Here is a 20,826-nt window from a genome sequence, read left to right on the forward strand (position 1 = left end):
TGAACACCAACACCAAGGAGCTGGTGTTGGTGATCGCCTAAGCATCCTCACAATAGGAGCTGCAGAGGCTCATCTCACTCCACTGCAGGACTCAAGAGGTTCAGGAAGTCCCTTAACCCCACTGCCATGAGACTTTTTAACAGCGACTCCTGACATGTTCATTGCACATTTGTTTCTTTTATTTATTCTTTTATTTTATGTGTTTAAATTAATACTATGTTTTAGCACAAATACTATAATTTGACAGAAATACTATCATTTGGCAGTAATACTATGTTTCAGCACAAATACTCTGGTTTAGCACAAATATTATAACATAGCAGAAATACAATTATATAGCAGAAATGCTATGTTTAGAAAGAAAAATATAATATAGTAGAAATAGTATGATTAAGCATAAATACTACATTTAGTAGAAATACTATGTTTTAGCACAAATACTATAAAAAGCAGAAATACTATAAAAAGCAGAAATACTATAATTTAGCAGAAATACTATATTAAGCAGAAATACTATAAAAAGCAGAAATACTATAAAAAGCAGAAATACTATAATTTAGCAGAACTACTATAATTTAGCACAAATACTATAAAAAGCAGAAATACTATAAAAAGCAGAAATACTATAATTTAGCAGAAATACTATAATTTAGCAGAAATACTATATTAAGCACAAATACTATAAAAAGCAGAAATATTATAAAAAGCAGAAATACTATAAGAAGCAGAAATATTATAAAAAGCAGAAATACTATAAGAAGCAGAAATACTATAATTTAGCAGAAATACTATAATTTAGCAGAAATACTATATTAAGCACAAATACTATAAAAAGCAGAAATATTATAAAAAGCAGAAATACTATAAAAAGCAGAAATATTATAAAAAGCAGAAATACTATAAGAAGCAGAAATACTATAATTTAGCAGAAATACTATAAAAAGCAGAAATACTATAATTTAGCAGAAATACTATATTAAGCACAAATACTATAAAAAGCAGAAATACTATAATATAGCAGAAATACTATATTAAGCAGAAATACTATAATTTAGCATAAATATTATAATTTAGCAGAAATACTATAATTAAGCGCAAATACTATATTAACCACAAATCCTATAAAAAGCAGACATACTATGATTTAGCAGAAATACTATATTAAGCAGAAATACTATAAAAAGCAGAAATACTATAATTTAGAAGAAATACTATAAAAAGCAGAAATACTATAATTTAGCAGAAATACTATATTAAGCAGAAATACTATATTAAGCAGAAATACTATAAAAAGCAGAAATACTATAATTTAGCAGAAATACTATAAAAAGCAGAAATACACACACACACACAGAGGGAGAGAGAAGCAACTTTGTAGGTCAGTCAAGCAGCCTGGGAGCTGCTGAATTTGAATCCACCAATCAGAGAGGCTGTGTACTTTTTCCCGCCAAAACAGGTGCAGCCTTTTTTACACACACAGCAGAGAGACAGGATTTTTGCAGTCTATTTCTCATAGTGAGGACTACCCTCCAAAAAAATGGCCATAATTTCCTAACCGTAGGGGCTAGAACGGTCATTCTTACACCGTTTTGTTCAGAAGAGATGGGGGAATCTTCAAGTGTTGACAATTTATCATTAAAATATGAATTATTAAAGATATTTGACTTGTAATGCACTATGACTGAGTAGAGGCGAAGCAAAAACTGCTTTGACTTGCCCTCAAACAACACTTTCTAACTCTAAATCTATTTGGAGTATCGATATCATTCTTTCACCGTAAGAGACAGCAGGCTTTGGTGAACAGGCATGGAAATTTTCAGGTCTCTGTGGAAATCTATCAAAAAGATATGACGAGAGAAAAAAGTGGTTCATTTCCAGAGTTTGAAATCTGAAGAAATCTGAGCGAAGGACGAATTTCCTACCCTCAAACAAACGTAATTCATGGCCAAATGGTAATAGGTGAGAAAATAATTCTTGATTTGTGAGTGTCAGGAGTGTCTGAAGATATATCGGGACAAGCCTCATGTCTAAACGTCACTTCGTTAAGGAGATATGACGATTCGAATATGCCTCTCATTACAGAAATCAAGCGGTGATTTTGAACAAACTCTCCATTGACTTTCTATGGAGAGTTTTCCGACTTTGTGTTGGTCTGAGGAGATTTGCCAAAATTCTATAAATTCCACAACAATGATAGTGACATTTACTGAAAGCCAGCAAAAATACCTACGTTTTGATGTATAATTTGTGGAAGTTGAGTGAAAATTGAGCAAGTAGCAAGAAGTTGTTCGGACATGAAGAGAAAATTGCCAAAGGTACAGCAGCTCACTTAGAACCAACTGCATAGCAACCATAACAACGCATGTATTTTGTGAAAAATCACAATTTTGCAACTCAAAACTTAAAGAGGGATAAGATGAAAACGGTAACAGATATGAAAAAGCTGAATCATACATGAATAGCTCAATAATTTGTGAACATTTTAAAGTTTGAATGGTTGTTCTAGGTGAAAGTATGAGGAAGTAGTTAAGTTTCAAAAAAAAGCAAGTTTTAGCAGAATTGCGGAAGTTTTCCATTCATTTCAATGGGACAAATTAAAGGAAAAAAGCTTAATATTTTAAAAAGTATAATAGCAAAAAATACCAAAAGATATAGCGCACATTAGCAGAAATAGCAGAATAGTTTAAAATTTGAACGGTGAAAATCGGCTGAAAATTGTGGAAGTAGTTAAGTGCCAAAAAACGTACAAAAAGTGGCAACTAGAATAATAAAGTATAAAGAATAAAGAGAAACAGGAAAACAATAGTGTGGATGCCTTAGAGCATCCACACAACTAGAAAAATTTGCATTTCCTGCGAAAATGCAGTGTGGATGCTTTAAAGCTGAAGCTGTCTGCAAAAACTAGCTGAAAAGGCTGAAAAGTTGCAGAAATTGTAAAAACTTTGCAGAAGCAAAGGAACTTTGCTAAAACGTAATAACTTAGCAGAACTGCAATATCTTAGAGGAAACATAATACTTGGCAGAAATACAATATCATAGCAGAACTTGGCAGAAATATTGTAACTTACCAGAAACATGATAAATTCTCAAATATACAAGAATTTAGGAGAAATAGTATAAGATAATAGAAAGAATATATTTAGCCAAAAATACTTAAACATTACAGAAACACTATGATTTAGAAAAATAGTACAACATAGCAGAAATACTGTGATTTACCAGAGACACTGTGATGAACTATGTATATTGTAATTTTAAATAAATAGTATGTTTCAGCACAAATACTCTGGTTTAGCACAAATATTATAACATAGCGGAAATACAATTATATAGCAGAAATGCTATATTTAGAAAGAAAAATATAATATAGTAGAAATACTATGATTTAGCAGAAATACTGTAATCAGCACATATACTGTAACATGACAGAAATTCCTCCACTTAGTAGTAATACTATAACATAACACAAATGTTATGATTTGGCACAAAAACCATGATTTGGCAAAAATACTATGATTTAGCAGAAATACTATGATTGAGCAGAAGTACCAAGATGTAGTAAAAGTATTTTTGATTTAACAGAAATACAATTATGGAGGAGTAATACTTTAAAATGGGAGAAATATTGATACACACACACATACACAGAGCCTAAAGGGAACAGTATTTGTGCCATGGAGTGTTAACAAGAATGTGAGGTCCATATTAGAAAAGCTGGTAAAATGATAAAAGTTTGCAGAATTGTAATAAATGATGAATATGAATTACTGGTCTGTGATAGTGTATTAATTTGTAGGTAGAAAAACATGTTGATCAAGGTGGAATTGAACCCACGACCTTTTGGTTGCAGACCCGTGTCATTACCAACTGCGCCACTGGGAAAGAGAGCGAGCGCCTGGAAAACAGGGTGATGAGCAGTCAGAATTAGATCGCGGTGAGAGGCAAAAAACGCCGTTTTTTGGAGTTACAAAACTTTGTGTAACTCAAAAACTAGGTGGACTAGAAACATAATTTTTGTACTGGGTGAATCAGCGGACTTTGGTGTACTTTGACTGCGATTTTCATTGCTCGTTGTACAACCGTCGCTGAGATATGACGAGAGAAGAAACGGCAGACCTCAGATAGGATTGGCTGGCTTACAAGCCGTGAAGGCCCCAATATGCAAATTTGAATGCCTGAGCCCTCAGATATGATTGGCTGGCTGGGAAGCCGTGAAGGCTCTGATTTGTAAATTTGAATGTCTGTCCTCGGAGAGGATTGGCTGCCTGGGGACCTGGCAGTAATATACAGAAATAGTATGATTAAGCATAAATACTACATTTAGTAGAAATACTATGTTTTAGCACAAATACTATAAAAAGCAGAAATACTATAATTTAGCAGAAATACTATATTAAGCAGAAATACTATATTAAGCACAAATACTATAAAAAGCAAAAATACTATATTAAGCACAAATACTATATTAAGCACAAATACTATAAAAAGCACAAATACTATATTAAGCACAAATCCTATTAAAAGCAGAAATACTATATTAAGCTCAAATACTATAAAAAGCAGAAATCCTATAAAAAGCAGAAATCCTATAAAAAGCAGAAATACTATAATTTAGCAGAAATACTATATTAAGCACAAATCCTATAAAAAGCAGAAATACTATAATTTAGCAGAAATACTATAAAAAGCAGAAATACTATAATTTAGAAATACTATAACACAACACAGAAAGAGAGAGAAGCAACTTTTTAGGTCAGTCAAGCAGCCTGGGAGCTGCTGAATTTGAATCCACCAATCAGAGAGGCTGTGTACTTTTTCCCGCCAAAACAGGTGCAGCCGTTTTTACACACGCAGCAGAGAGACAGGATTTTTGCAGTCTATTTCTCATAGTGACGACTACCCTGCAACAAATGGCCATAATTTCCTAACCGTAAGGGCTAGAACGGTCATTCTTACACCGTTTTGTTCAGAAGAGATGGGGGAATCTTAAAGTGTTGACAATTTATCATTAAAATATGAATTATTAAAGATATTTGACTTGTAATGCACCATAACTGAGTAGAGGCGAAGCAAAAACTGCCTTGACCTGCCCTCAAACAACGCTTTCTAACTCTAAATCTATTTGGAGTATCGATATCATTCTTTCACCGTAAGAGACAGCAGGCTTTGGTGAACAGTCATGGAAATTTTCAGGTCTCTGTGGAAATCTATCAAAAAGATATGACGAGAGAAAAAATTGCCTCATTTCCAGAGTTTGAAATGTGAAGAAATCTGAGCGAGGGACAAATTTCCTACCCTCAAACAAACGTAATTCATGTCCAAATGGTAATAGGTGAGAAAAAAAATCTTAAATTGTGAGCGTCAGGAGTGTCTGAAGATATATTGGCACAAGCCTCATGTCCTGACTTCGTTTCGTTAAGGAGATATGGCGATTCCAATATGCCTCTCATTAGAGAAATCCAGCGGTGATTTTGAACAAACTCTCCATTGACTTTCTATGGAGAGTTTTCAGACTTTGTGTTGGTCTGAGGAGATTTGCCAAAATCCTATAAATCCCACAACAATGATAGTGACATTTTCTGAAAGCCAGCAAAAATACCTACGTTTTGATGTATAATTTGTGGAAGTTGAGTGAAAATTGAGCAAGTAGCAAGAAGTTGTTCGGACATGAAGAGAAGACTGCGAAACCTACAGTGTCTCACTTAGAACCAAGTGCATAGCAACCATAACAACGCATGTATTTTGTGAAAAATCACAATTTTGCAACTCAAAACTTTAAGAGGGATAAAAATAAAACGGTAAAAGATTTGAAAAAGCTGATTTATACCTGAATAGCCCAAAAATTTGAGAACATTTTAAAGTTTGAATGGTTGTTCTAAGTGAAAATATAAGGAAGTAGTTAAGTTTCAAAAACAAGAAAATTTTAGCAGAATTGCGGAAGTTTCCCATTCATTTCAATGGGACAAATTAAAGGAAAAAAGCTTAATATTTTAAAAAGTATAATAGTGAAAAATACCAAAAGATATAGCCGTCATTAGCAGAAATAGCAGAATAGTTTTAAATTTGAATGGTGAAAATAGCACAAAAATTGTGGAAGTAGTTCAACGGCGAAAAACGTACGGAAGTCCTAAGAATAATAAAGAACTAGAAAAATTTGCATTTCCTGCGAAAATGCAGTGTGGATGCTGTAAAGCTGAAGCTGACTGCTGAAAATAGTTGAAAATAGCTGAAGAAGCTGAATTAATCAAAGTCAGTGTTTAAAAAGTTGTTGAAATTTTAATAACTTTGCAGAACAACATCAAGTTAACAAAAATGTAATAACTTAGCAGAAATGCAATGACTTAGAAGCAACATAACAATTCAGCAGAAATATTGTAGTTTACCAGAAGCTACAACTTAGCAGAAATGTATTAATTTAGAATAACATAACTTAGCAGAAATTATATAATTTAGTAGAAAATTAATAACTTGGCAGAAATATTACAACTTACCAGAACTGCAATAATTTTGCAGAAATGTAATAATTAGGCAAAACTGTCAACAGATAACAGCTGAAAACGCTGAAGTAACCTCAAAGTTATTTGTTTAACTGTGAAAAATTAGCAGAAACATTCGAAAAGGAAGAAAACCAATTCAATTCAATTCAATTTTATTTATATAGTGCCAAATCACAACAAAAGTCGCCTTAAGGCACTTCATAGATACAGAGAAAAACCCAACAATCATATGACCCCCTATGAGCAAGCACTTTGGCGACAGTGGGAAGGAAAAACTCCCTTTTAACAGGAAGAAACCTCCGGCAGAACCAGGCTCAGGGAGGGGCGGCCATCTGCTGCGACCGGTTGGGGTGAGAGAAGGAAGACAGGAATACCAGGCAGTAGATAAACTGATGTGGAACAAAACCAAGGTAAAATTGCAGAGTTTACATAGCTGGTGAAATGTAAAAATTGCAAAAAAAAAAACAAAAAAACAAAAAAAACAAACAAACAAACAAACAAAAACCCCACAAACAACATTTAGGTAATAAATGCACAAGATGATTTGATGATAAATATGGTACCAATCTACAAAGTACTGTCGAAATGAAGTCCACATTGTGATATATTTCAGGTGTGGAGAGTCACACAGCTGAACAATTGATATGCATATTTAAAGAATCAAATAAAGAACATTGTTCTGGAATAAATTACAGTGAAAAATAATCGCTACCCTGTGTTAGAGAGTGACTTATGATGAGGTATTAATTGGCTTAACTTTACCTCTAACAGCTTTTCACATAGTTCTGTGACCAGGGTGAAATCCATCATAAAGTAACTGTAAACAGTAGAACCATTAGCATGAATGTTATGGTTCTACTCTGATCAAAACTCAAGTCAGCAGTGTGACCTGATATAAAATGATAAAGAGGAACACATGTGACCTTTATGAACTTTTCAAAATGACTTTATATTTCTGACCCATTATCTATATATATTAGAGCAGATGTGGAAAACCACTGTTAGACCTACTCTATACTAACACAAACGCAGTCAAAAATTCATTGCTAGTGTGACATGTGGTCCTTTTTGCCTTTGACCAATGATATGCTGGTTACTTGGACCAGTTTAGTATTTGCTGTCACAGAGGAATGTTAACCATAAATCCAAAAGACAAAACTGAAAAAATATGTTAATTGCAAACATGTTTTTGCTTAGTAAAAGGATTGAAATAACATGGAAACTGTCACCTTAAAGCCTCATTGTAAATATCATCACAAACAGGTGTTTTCCACACAGTTAACAAAGCTCCACCACATCCAATCACTGCATATAAATCTAAAGGAAAACAACAACAAATAAAATGTAATTAACACAAGGGAAGTCTAATGAGCTTGGAAAGAAAAGCGTCTGGACTTCTTTGAGTTGCTTGAAGACGTTTCACCTCTCATCCGAGAAGCTTCTTCAGTTCTAAGGGTCAATGGTGGAGAGTCCCAGATTTAAACCCAGTGGGAGTTTCCCCCCAAAGAGGGACAAAGGACCCCCTGATGATCCTCTACCTAATCACATGAGCCAAGGTGTGAAAGTGGGTATGGGTCCCAATCAGCCAGGGAGCTTATTGTGAAACCTGGCCCCACCCTATCATGTGATTTCCTGAGGTCAGATGGCCCAGGATGTGAGTGGGCGTTAAGGTGTCTGGGAAGGGATCTCAAAACTGGATTATAGATGGCAGACAGTTGGTGTCGTAAACCACGCCTCTGTTCAAAGATGGTCGCTCACAGTGGACGTAAATGGCTTCTTTCACTCCTCTTTCAAACCATCTGTCCTCTCTGTCCAAAATGTGAACATTGGCATCTTCGAAAGAGTGACTTTTGACCTTAAGATGCAGATGAACTGCTGAGTCTTGTCCTGTGGAGGTGGCTCTTCTATGTTGTGCCATGCGCTTGTGAAGTGGCTGTTTGGTCTCTCCAATGTAGAGGTCTGGTCATTCCTCTCTGCTGTACAGCATACACCACATTGTTAAGTTTGTGATTAGGAGTTTTGTCTTTCGGGTGAACCAGTTTCTGTCTGAGTGTGTTACTGGATCTGAAGTACACTGGGATGTCGTATTTGGAGAAAACTCTCCTGAGTTTCTCTGATACACCGGCTACATAGGGGATGACAATGTTGTTGCGTCTGTCTTTCTTATCCTCCCTTGCAGGTGTCTGATGTTCTTTTCTGTGCATCTTTGCTGACTTTATAAACGCCCAATTAGGATAGCCACATGTTTTGAGTGCTTCCTTTAGATGTGTGTGTTCCTTCTTTTTCCCTTCAGGCTTAGGGGGAACATGTTCTGCCCGGTGGGGTAGGGTCCTAATTACTCCAAGTTTGTGTTCCAGAGGGTGATGGGAGTCAAAGAGGAGGTACTGGTCCGTGTGTGTGGGCTTCCGATAAACTTCAATGTTGAGGTTGCCATTCTCTTCAATGTGCACAGCGCAGTCCAGGAAAGGCAAACAGTCGTCCTTTGTGTTTTCCCTGGTGAACTTGATGTTTTTATCCGCGGTGTTAATGTGCGCAGTGAAGGATTCCACTTCTTGTGTTTTGATTTTGACCCAGGTGTCGTCTACATATCTGTACCAGTGGCTAGGTACTCTCCCTTTAAAAGAGCCAAGAGCCTTTCTTTCCACTTCCTCCATGTAAAGGTTGGCTACAATAGGTGACACGGGGGAGCCCATGGTGCAGCCATGTTTTTGTCTATAGAAACCCTTGTTGTATTTGAAATATGTAGTGGTAAGGCAGAGGTCTAACAGTGTGCAAATCTGATCGGGTGTGAAGTTAGTCCTGTCTTCCAAGGAGCTGTGTTGTTGTAGTTGTTTTCTGACAGTCTCCACTGCCTCTGTAGTGGGTATGCAAGTGAAGAGGGAGACTACATCAAAAGACACCATGAGAACCTTCACAGACATAACACAAGGGAAGACTTTTGATTTAATAACTAAGCTTAAAATAAGTGTTACCTTTGAATATTTGTGGGAAAAATCTGATGCTACCCCAAGAATACAAAGCCACACTGGAAATGATGACAGGCTTGCAGCCCTCTGTCTTCCTGGAGTGAGGTGCCTGATCAGTAGAAGTGAGTTGACAGAAGTCGGTGTCTGTAAGAGTGGTCAAACACTTATACTCTGTCCACTTGCGTAGAGTCAAAGAAGCTGGAATGCAGGCACACTGGATGAGCTTGTTCTAAAAATACAAAAAAAGGAACATTTTATTTGTGTTAAGGCCTAAAAACTACAAATAAGTTATACAATGAACAATATTGAAATACCTTATAGGTGCTGCAGGCCACATAACCAGAATCCAGAGCAATCTCACACTCACATGATGGTGAGGAAAGACATGAGCTCTGCAATGAGGTTTGAATGTCTCAGTTGGGACACTGAAGAACTCAGAAGACAGCAGTACCTGCACAGAGAGACAGAGTAGAAAAAGCATAGATTTGTAATCCATAATGTGAATTAAAACTCAAAAAGTGTCAACAAGTATAATCATTTGAGTGTGGAATTATTTATGCAATAAACAGGATTTAAATAAATTAATTGAATTAAAAGCACCGACATTTTTTTTTTTATCAAAGATAAAGAATCATACCTCTCTCTGCTCTGAGGATCACTGAGCATCTCTGACAGGAAATACAGTTTCCTCAGTATGAGTCATAATTGATGGTCTCAGAGGTGTGTAGTGTGGCAGCATGATGATGGTCTCCAGATCAGGCAGGAGGTCAGGTGATGGGTGTGTCATCTTCTCCATTGAAGACACACTGGTATGGCAGTTCATAAAACAGCAGTCTCCTTGTGGCATGTAGTTATCTGTGCAGTCCAGCACTGATGGATCAGGTTTGGCTCAGCAGTTCATGAAGATGGTGTTAAGATGTTGTTGTTTCAGCTGAGGATGGTGAAGTTTGAAGGTTTTGCCACAAAGGAGACTGTGCCCTGTCTGAAAAAAAATATCTACAAAACAAGTGCTTTTAACACCACCCACCCAGCTCAGCCCCCAAGTGTCTATGTAATGCTGGTATGGGGTGTCGGTTACTAAGTCTAATTAGTGCGTCAGAAAGCGGGGGCTACACCTAAAGCCCACACTTTCTGATGTCTTTGTTTATTAGCAGCTTTTTCCAGCTGCTCAGAGAATTCTGACTTGGCCTTTATCCACCCAAACCCAAACCCACCCGGATAAAGGCCAAGTCAAACTCACACACCATACCAGCATTACATAGACACTTGGGGGCTGAGCTGGGTGGGTGGTGTTAAACTGTAGTCGGGAACATTCAGAAAACTATCCATTTACTTCTCAATCAGTTTTTATACATATTCTGTAAGCTGTACAAATGTTTTTCTCTACATAATGTATCATTATAGACATCTCTGGTAGCCTAAAGATAGTTTAAAACTTTTGACATTTTTTACCTGTAAAACATGATAAGCAAAAACTCATTCCTCTCAAAAACTTTTGATTCTACAAAATTTACTATAATCAAGAAAATATAATTGTCTGTATTTATTCATGTGACTCATAATAAATACCTGCATTTATTTATTTACTATTTCATATTTTAAAGCCCTTGGAGGGGAAGATCTCATTTGTTGAGCTACATACGTCACAGTAAAAAGATTTAGTCATTTAAAACATGAGAATAAAAAAAATGATGTTGGTTTAATAAATGTTGCAGCACATTTCAGATCAGAGGTGCATGATAGCAGATGTTCCCTGCTCTGCATGAAGTTCAGCCATGATTTGGTGAAATGATTAATAACATTGCAATAAGAAAGGGTCTTCTGCCAGACAGAGTAGGGAAGACACTTTTTTCAATGAAAAATCTCTTACATGCTCTACAATCAGTAAACTCTGTAACAAACATGATCTGTGATTGTTTCAAAACTCACCAGACGACTTCATGATTGGCTCAAGGACAGGACACAAAACACAGGGTTGTGGTAACTGTAATATGATCTCAGGACACCTGAATTGAGACGCTGCTGTGGCTGAGAAATAAAAATGAGGTCAAGCAGGGTGTTCTTGTCTGTAGTGGCAGAAGTGATCAGCTGTGAATACCCTCTCGACTGAAACTGCTCCAGAATCTGTTTTCTTCCACTCTGTAACTGGTTCTCATTAAAATCTCCACACACAATTATTGGGTGACAGTCCATTATTTCAAGTGAATCTAAAAGACTTACGAGGTTTTGCATGAATGGTGTCAAACTGTAGTCTGGAGGTCTGTACACAACAGCAATGAGCGCAGGGAATGGAGCCTGAACCTTCAACACTAAAAACTCAAGATCAGTGACATTATGCAGATACTGTTTTACCTGAACCTGAAAATGATTCCTCAAATACACAACAACTCCACCACCACTTCTGCTGGCCATGTGAGGAAAGTTTGTGTAGGACACATGTCTGTTGCGTTTGAACATGGTGTAGCCGTCCAAATGAAGACTATCTGCAACAAAGGAGCCTTGGAGGTGAGACTCAGTGAGACACAAAACATCTGCTAAACACATTTCATGATGACTCTTGATGTCACTGATGTGAGATGGCAAACCCTCTGTATTGTGATGGATCAGTGTAAGAGTGTCAGGTCTGCTGGCTGTTTCTCTGACCTGAAGAAGAGGCATCATTTCCTCAACACTTGCTTGTCTCATGGTTTGGAGCGCTGCAGTTACCTCGGGATTGGCATAAATCTTGTTCTCATCCAAGTCCTGCAAATAGAGTCCACTGAGAGACGTCACCCTGCTGAGAGCAACATAAGCCATACCTGGTTCAAAAATGTTCTTCATTGAAACTACAGCTGTCTGTGTTGTAAGACCCTGGGTTTTGTGAATTGTGCAGGCGAATGCTAGCTTTACAGGAAACTGTCTGCGTACCGCTCCTTTAAACTTCAGACTCTCCTCTGCTCTCTCAATGTAAACCAGATCATCAGATGCTGCATTAGAACTGCGGTTGAGTCTCATAGGCTGCCGGTTGTCCATTCTGAGGCCCAGTTTAATTATGTGTCCATCATTTTCAGATCTCACCACCTTTACCAGTATACCAAAAGCACCGTTGACCAAACCGTTTAGTGTGTCCAAGTTTCTGGTCAGCATGACTCGAGCTCCTTCAGCAACGTTCAGAGTGTCAGGTAAATTATTTCGCCCACCTGTAAATGGTTTGTCTCTTCGTGCCATTCTGCCTGTACATTTATCCTTCTGGAAATCGTCTGCAGTGATGATTATGATGTTTGAATGAAGCTTCTTCAGGGTATCTGTGTTATGGGATTCCACATTCTTGTTGGTGGCATAAATGTGTAAGACCTCAGTTGGACATTCTTCTGGTGCAGTCACAGCCTGTGACAACAAATCTCTGTCGCACTGAGAAAGCTCATCTGTCTTTTCTTTGACTCTAATCCTGTTCAACATCTCTGCAAAGGCAACATCATCTTTCTGACGCATGATCTCGGTTAGAGTGATCATCTGAAAATGTTCCTGCCATAGGTCAATCTGTTCTGGATCGTAAACGCAGAGAGGTTTAGACTGTCGCACTGGTGGCAGCTGGTAAAAATCTCCAACAGCTAAAACTGACATTCCACCAAAAGGTCTCTGAGTGCCTTTGATTTGTTTCAGTCTTGCATCCACATAAGCAAAAAGGGGTTTTGAAACCATTGAAATCTCATCAATAACAATAATTTCAGCATTTATAAGCTCAGATCTGACTTCATCCAGTTGATTACCAAGTCCTTGAATGGGTGGTTTCAGACTCCTGGGTAGTTTCAGTAGAGAATGTAATGTAGAGCCATTGATAGAAAAAGCTGCTGTACCGGTAAATGAAGTCAGTAAAACAGTTGGATTTGATATGTCAGCTTCTTCTGCATTAGCAGGCAGTCTGCTCAGGATCTTTGATGCTTCAGAGTGAATACACTTAATCAGATGTGACTTTCCAGTTCCTGCACCACCGTTGATATAGAAGAAAAATGGATCTGGGTTCAAACCACAAACTCGCTGAATACACCAGTCTCTTATGGCATAGAACACGCAGGCCTGCTTCTGGTTCAGATTCTGATACATTACACGTACCACAGCTGGATCTACTGCAGATTGTTCTCTGACGGCTCTGATCTCTGTTACAGCATCAGACTGACGACTGTAGTCGGGAACATTCTCCTGTTCGTTCTCATCATCAGAATGTCTCTCAGGAAGATTCTCATCACATTGCAGCCTCACAACTTCAGATTCAGGAGCCAGATTACACCATTCATCGATCACAACATCCCTATTTTGTTCAAACTCTTCCAGTGCACTCTCAATATCCTCAGAGTTCTTCTCATACTTGTCTTTATTTCTCTTTACAATCCTTTTCACAGACTCACTGTGGTCTGAACATGGAAGTCGTACACAACCTGAGTTGTAGAAGGACTGATAGGTTTGGAAACATTGTGGTTTCAGTTCCTGCTCTGATCTGTGTGGAAGGTAAAGTCTCAACAGTCGACTATAATATTGCTCAGGATCTTTTTCTTGTGAGCAGTGGTAATATCTGATTATAGCTGGTTTATCATTCTTTCGCCTTTGTACAAATCCAAGCTGGTTCAGAAGAGGAAGCACATCTTTTCCTTCATTTGGACCACTCACCAACCTGCACAAGGCAGCAAAATCAGCCAGTGACATTTCCTCATATTCTGGTGTCTCAGGTCTGCATTTGTATTTATCACTCAAACTTGTCATCCAAATATTACAACTGTCATGTGTTGTGCTTTCCAGGTAGCTCATCGGGCGACTCATTTTTACTGGGTTATCATCTGTTGGTACAAATACAACACTGCGGGAACATTTTTTCATTTTTAGGCCACAGACTCGAGTCACACACTCCTGTGCGCTGATTTCTCTCTTTTTTGAGTAAGCCTGCATCACAGCTCTCATTTCGTCACATTCATTGACCGTGTTCTTTGCAGAGTTATCAATAACTGTCTTCAGGTATTCAGAGAGGCCAGATTCTTTCTTCGTTATATATTTACAGAGGTATTCTATACATGAATAGGCATTCAAAATTAATGAGACATCTAAATTAGAGTTCCAGGCTTCAAGCAGGTCTGGGTTGTAATTGTTGATCCAACAGTCCTTTGGGTCACGTTTCAGAATCAGCGCTGTTTTCTTGTTTATGTCTTGGAGGCATTGTTCATACTCATTCATTGTCAAGTTGCATCGTGACAGAATCTGCTCTATGGTGAGAGAAGCAGCTTCAGGTTCCTTCAGCAGGTTCAACAAAGGTCTGAGTTTGGCTTTTGCTGCTTCAGTGTCTGAATCCTCATCTTGTCTCACAATCATTGTTCTTGTGGCTGGTGGTTTTGGAAACCCAAATCTACAACCAGAGTTTACACTCTTAAAGCATGTTTTTGTGTGGTTTTTGCTGTGCTTTTGTAGTTCACTGACTTTTTTGTGCAGTTCAGGTTGTTTTTCTGGATCAGGGAGTTGACCTGAGATGTATCTGTCCACAAAGTCACATACAGTTTGGTCATCATCCACATCTACTTCTACCTTTTCTTGAATCCACAGCAACATGTGTATATGTGGACTACCTCTGTGCTGGAACTCAACTCTGTAAAAGTAATCAATGATTTCACCAAGGGGCTGTGCAGGAGAAAAAAGCAAATCTCTGAACAAAGCCTCAACACGTTTATCAAACATTCGCATGGTGGTTACTGGATTTGATCTTAGAATTTCACACTTTTCTGACCAGTCCAGGGCTTCAAAATCAACCTCTTCACCTTGCTGTCTCTTTATTGCTTGAGTCACTTCAGGCCATCTCATCTCAGCAGCAGAGAAAGTGACAAAGAACTGAGGTGTTCCTATTTGACGAACCATACTGAATAGATCTTTGGTAGTTTTCTGCCAGTAAGCTGGAGTTCCTCTGAGTGGCTGCATAAATCTGATTGCATCTTTATTTCTTACCAGCTTCTCTACTTCTGTCTTACTTTGTAACATTCCTGATGTGATTTTGCGTCCATCTTTCGTCATAGTTTTACCTTTCCTTAGCTGTATTGTCATGCTGGAATTAGCCAAGTGTATTTCAGTGACAAACTGTGAGAAAAAAAGGTAATTTGTATCTTTAGCAAATCTTGCATCAATGTTGAAAAGCCTTGACTTGAAGTAAGCACTCGGTGTGAGCTTGAGACGTCTCTTTTCATCCAGTGTATTCTGACCAGTAGGAAACTGCACAGGAAATGCCATGGCTTCCAAATGAGGAGTTCTGAAGAAGCTAACAGGATTGTTTCTTTCTGCAGGAGCCACACAATATGTGTTATCAGTGAAACAGAGAATCTCTTCTGAAATGTCTACAGGCTGCAGACAACTTTCTAGAGCAAAACCTCCATTGTTCAAATCACTTTCTGGTTCCTCTGGATTGATTTCCTCTGGTTGTTGATCACAGGATTGCATATTAATATCTTGTTCACTTTCAGACTCACTTTCGCACAAAAGGGCATCTTTTTCATAGTTGTCAATTTCCATTAAATCTGCTTCATCATAATCATCACTTCCCATGCTGGCTTCATCACTGCTGTCATCATCAGGTAATGTTGGATCACAAAGCAATGCATCATCTCTGATAACAATATCTGTGTACTGTGGGTGAATCTGTTTGAGTTTACGCAGAGCTTCAATGAGTTTAGACCAGGTGACAGTCTGGAACAGCTGATGGCCTTTGTAGCACAGTCGTCTTTTCAATTTCACCCTCATTATCTGTGAATGGCTTCTGAGTCTGGGTAAACATTCAACTGTTTGTTGGACTTCAGATGGTACACACACCACATTACCACGTATGAGTCTCTGTCTGCCCTTTGGAAGTGGAATAATCTTAGCAAATGGTATGCATTTGGCAATCAGATGTCTCTCCAGAATGTTGAGCTCACACAGTTCAGCTGGAATATCCTGCAGTTCTAAACCATTGACAGCGGCAAGCCTGGGCATGCATCCACTTTTGAGGGAACTGTGACACGTGTGACAGATATACTCCTTTTTTCTCTCAACAGGAAAGCTGCAGTGATCATTACATGCTTCATCACACACATGAACAAATTTACCAGTTAGACACTGCTGAGCTACAGTTTGGTGTTTTGAGTAATTTTCTCTTTTGCAGATTTTCACCTGATTAGGAAAAGAAGCTTTTAGACAAACAGTACAAACATGAGATGGTGCTGACTTAATGTTTGATCTGAAACGAGATATGGCCTCATTCATTAAAGTGTTATCTGGATGACACTGTAAACTCTCAGCTGGTCGATGCATCTGGCGATATTTTCGTTTTATGTTCATTGCACATCTGACATTATGCATCTGTCTGAAAGAAAAACCGTTCCAATATTTTACTCTCATTCGTTCTCTCATGTTGTCCTTGTGTTGTTGCTGAAATTGTTTCTCTTCTCCATAACGCTTAGTCATGTAAGATCGTTTTTTCTTTTTAAATTCTTCGCTTTCTTTATATAGGTTATATACATATGTCCTCATGTAAGCTTTATGTTTTTCTCTGAATCCAGCACAAGTTCTGTATGTTCTTCTTATACGCTCTTTCTGCTTATCTCTGAATATGGGAGACTCTCTATATGTTCTTGTTATACGTTCCTTCTGCTTTTCTCTGAATATGGAAGACTCTCTATATGCTCTTGTTATACGTTCCTTCTGCTTATCTCTGAATATGGAAGACTCTCTATATGTTCTTGTTATACGTTCCTTCTGCTTTTCTCTGAATATGGGAGACTCTCTATATGTTCTTGTTATACGTTCCTTCTGCTTTTCTCTGAATATGGAAGACTCTTTATATGTTCTTGTTATACGTTCCTTCTGCTTTTCTCTGACTATAGGAGACTCTCTATATGTTCTTGTTATACGTTCCTTCTGCTTTTCTCTGAATATAGGAGACTCTCTATATGTTCTTGTTATACGTTCCTTCTGCTTTTCTCTGAATATGGAAGACTCTCTATATGTTCTTGTTATACGTTCCTTCTGCTTTTCTCTGAATATGGGAGACTCTCTATATGTTCTTGTTATACGTTCCTTCTGCTTTTCTCTGAATATGGAAGACTCTTTATATGTTCTTGTTATACGTTCCTTCTGCTTTTCTCTGACTATAGGAGACTCTCTATATGTTCTTGTTATACGTTCCTTCTGCTTTTCTCTGAATATAGGAGACTCTCTATATGTTCTTGTTATACGTTCCTTCTGCTTTTCTCTGAATATGGGAGACTCTCTATAGGTTCTTGTTATACGTTCCTTCTGCTTTTCTCTGAATAGGGGATTGTCTTTATATTTCCTTATGACACATTCTCTTTTTCTCTCTCTAATTTTAGCACTTTCTCTATACATCTTTCTCAAATGTTCTCTGTGTTTCTCCTTATAGGTAGCATTTAATTTATACAGTTCATTTCTGTACAGACTCCTTTTCTGTCTGTGATCAGGATCATTAGACTTCCTAGTTGAGTTTTTTTTCTTTGTCTTGAAGCTTTCATCAAACCTGTACATCTGCCTTTCTTTCATCTTCTGATTTTCCTTTCGTTGTGGTACTTTTTGTTGGGTCAATAATCTTCTCCTCATTTTTTGCCTTTCCTGTTTATTACGTTTCAGCAGTTTATCTGAGAGTTCCTCTGTTATCTTAGTTGAACAGGAGGCAGTGCTTGAATCATTCTGAGGAACAGAATCTGGTGTTACCGGAGTTTCTCTCACAGAAGATGCAGAGGTTTCCTTTTCAAAATAATCAGAAGGATGATGGTTTTTTCCAGGAGCAGCTGTCTCATTTGAAGAATCAGCTCTGGTTGACATTACTTCACTGGTTAAATCTTTGGTCACAGGTTTCCGTGTCTGCTTAGTGTATATTTCGGACTTTAATTCATGAACACGTTCATTTAACGCTGGTGCTGGTGCACTTGTAGCTGTTTGTCTGTATTCGGATGTTTGATTAGCATCTCTTTTGTCAGCAGCGTTTTCACTGTGAAACTCGATGGGCTGTAGCTCATAGGTGCAGGTTGGTGCGATGCTAAACATTCGGTACAAACGTTTGATCCTGTCAATCATGTCATTAAGACGTGCAAATTTCAACATAACTGCAGTTCCACCACTTACACTTAGCAACAATGGCATTCCTGTAGACTTACGTGGGTGAGGGTCAAAATATGCATATTCACCAGAAGTCAGCCTGCAAACTGCGATGACTGTTCCTCCCATGACTAGCAAAGCGTAGCGAATGTCTGAAACCAAACACTGTAGTCCCTGTTCAAGACTCGGAAGATGATCTGTACCATCGAATGTGCCATAACGAGCAAACTGAGACATATCCACTTGATACTCGCGTCTGCGGCTGGTGACCACTGAGGGAAGCTCATCACAGGCTAGAAACACGCTGTTCACAAACCTCTTTCTGGCATCTGAGTACACTGCATGGCCTTTGTCCAACACACGGTTAAGATCTGCTTTGGTAATGAATTCATCCTCGTGTAAGAATGACAGGAAAATCAAACTGTTCGCCATGCATTGCTGATTCCGGTACTTTCCATACTTAGGAGAGGCCTGGCTTCGGGATGCACAGATACTACTCACTTGTGGATGACTTTCAGTGTTTGTAACTTCTACATGAGACGGTCCTGGACCATCATGCTGTGTTTGTACAGTTACCTGGGGTTCAATATGGATTACCTGCATAACTTCAGGCTCTGGGACAGACACTGAGGGAACACCTCTCTTTACCACATCTGCATAAGACACTGTGGCTGTCTCTCCATCATGCTGTGTTTGTACAATTACCTGGGGTTCAATATGGATTACCTGCATAACTTCAGGCTTTGAGACAGACACTGAGGGAACACCTCTCTTTACCACATCTGCATAAGACACTGTGGCTGTCTGAACACTGCTCTGCACTTCTGTGCTGGGAAAAGTTGAAACACACACCTTTACCTGCTCACTGCTCTGAGAAACATTCACCTGTTCTTTCTCCTTCTGACGTCTAAGCTTCTGGGACTGTGACCTTTGACCTTTTCTTGGCATTTTGCTGAAGTACAACCTGGAGCTTATATGTGGTTATACACAAATGTAAACAAAACTCAACCTTGAAACACAGAAAAACGTATAACTCCTCAAGTTACTGTTAAATCTGAGAAATGTACTATTAAACTACTTTAAAATGTTTTTTATGAATATAGAAATAGATGTTAAAAAGCTGATTTGTACTCCAAACTCAAAATAAAGGAAATTCAATGTTCTCTGGAAACAATTTGGTCCGTTTTATTGTAGCTCTTTTAGAAACGGTATAATTTTACTTCTTATATATTTTTAACCAGACTGGTAAATAAATACAACTTCTGTAAAATGATATGCAGAATAAATCTCAACAATCAACAGGCTATAATAAAAGTCTTAGCTCTTAGGGGAGTTTATGTAAATCTTTCAGATATCTAAAATTTAAATCAAATATATGGAGCTTTGGTGGTGTGGTGATAAGATGACTGGCGATGAGGATTCTTCAGCTGGATGTTCTGCAGCAGTCAGGAAACAGGAAGTCTGGGTCCTCAGGCGCTTCTCGATGACAATACTAACTGAATACTTACACTGAGTGACAAAATGGGTTTGTCCTTAAATAATAATACTATAAAGTTGCAGTCAAATGTTATAGCCAATGAAACAGACTAGAAAAATGTATTTGGATCTAATTTATTATTTATCTGAATGTATGTATTACAAAATAACCAGATTGTCTTATTACAACTAAACTTTTAAAAAGGTGATATTTTATATAATTGATCAAAGTAAGCCAAACTAGCAGTGTTAATTCCAAAGTCTAATGCAAAATTAAAATGACTAATGTAGGGCTGTGTAAGTAGTTTCTACTATAAGTTCTACTGTAATTCTACTACTGTATATTCAACTTTCTACTTGTAATTTCCAGCAAAATGACTGAATGTGAGAGTTTAATGACAGGAAAGAAGGAGCAGTAAGAGCAGAGATCTCTCAGAATTCTGTAACAGATAGATCAAGTACTGATAACTTGGATTTCTGAAAACTTGGATTCTCAAAACTTGGATTCTCAAATTAGATAGAGCAGTAGAGATAGAGGGATACAAGATGGAATGGCTGTCAAATTAGATAGAGTCGGGAGAGTGATAGGATAGACAGAATTGCTTATAATGATAGAGAGAGAGGATCTTCTGCAGCAGGTCACCTGTAAGACACAAAAGGCCTGGAATTAGTCGTATTTCCAATATGCTTGTATTTATATTCTTCAGACTATATGGCACACCTAAAATCCTGTCATTTTCTCAAAAATACACAATGTGCTTAGTGTATCGATTCTGGTTGTGCTTACTGAC

At 37.8% G+C, this 20,826-nt stretch overlaps 1 protein-coding gene and 1 pseudogene across 3 annotated transcripts in view; both read right to left on the bottom strand.

Annotated features, from left to right (window-relative positions):
* The window catches only part of LOC148100174 (uncharacterized), a 64,397-nt pseudogene that overhangs the window by 29,424 nt on the left and 14,147 nt on the right, over positions 1-20,826 (bottom strand). The gene's annotated exons all lie outside the window — the stretch shown is intronic.
* Positions 8,339-10,671, bottom strand: LOC148100175 (uncharacterized). 2 transcript variants are annotated; one of them, XM_087848994.1, is made up of 4 exons: positions 10,101-10,671; positions 9,778-9,914; positions 9,470-9,607; positions 8,339-9,351 (listed from the first exon to the last, which is right to left on the bottom strand). In XM_087848994.1, exon 4 carries the CDS (start codon positions 9,188-9,190, stop codon positions 8,402-8,404), a length of 789 nt encoding a protein of 262 aa, XP_087705120.1. In that variant the 5' UTR covers positions 9,191-9,351; positions 9,470-9,607; positions 9,778-9,914; positions 10,101-10,671; the 3' UTR covers positions 8,339-8,401. The 2 variants fall into 2 exon arrangements, with proteins under 2 accessions (XP_087705120.1, XP_087705119.1); XM_087848993.1 differs by having other exon boundaries at positions 9,470-9,692.

This window comes from Neolamprologus brichardi, chromosome 12, assembly GCF_056152115.1.
Source record: "Neolamprologus brichardi isolate AB-2024 chromosome 12, ASM5615211v1, whole genome shotgun sequence".
NCBI classification, from domain to species: domain Eukaryota; kingdom Metazoa; phylum Chordata; class Actinopteri; order Cichliformes; family Cichlidae; genus Neolamprologus; species Neolamprologus brichardi.

Coding starts and splice junctions, on each gene's coding strand:
- LOC148100175 (XM_087848994.1), bottom strand. CDS start 9,190: ATGGGCTCCCCCGTGTCACCTATTGTAGCCAACCTTTACATGGAGGAA.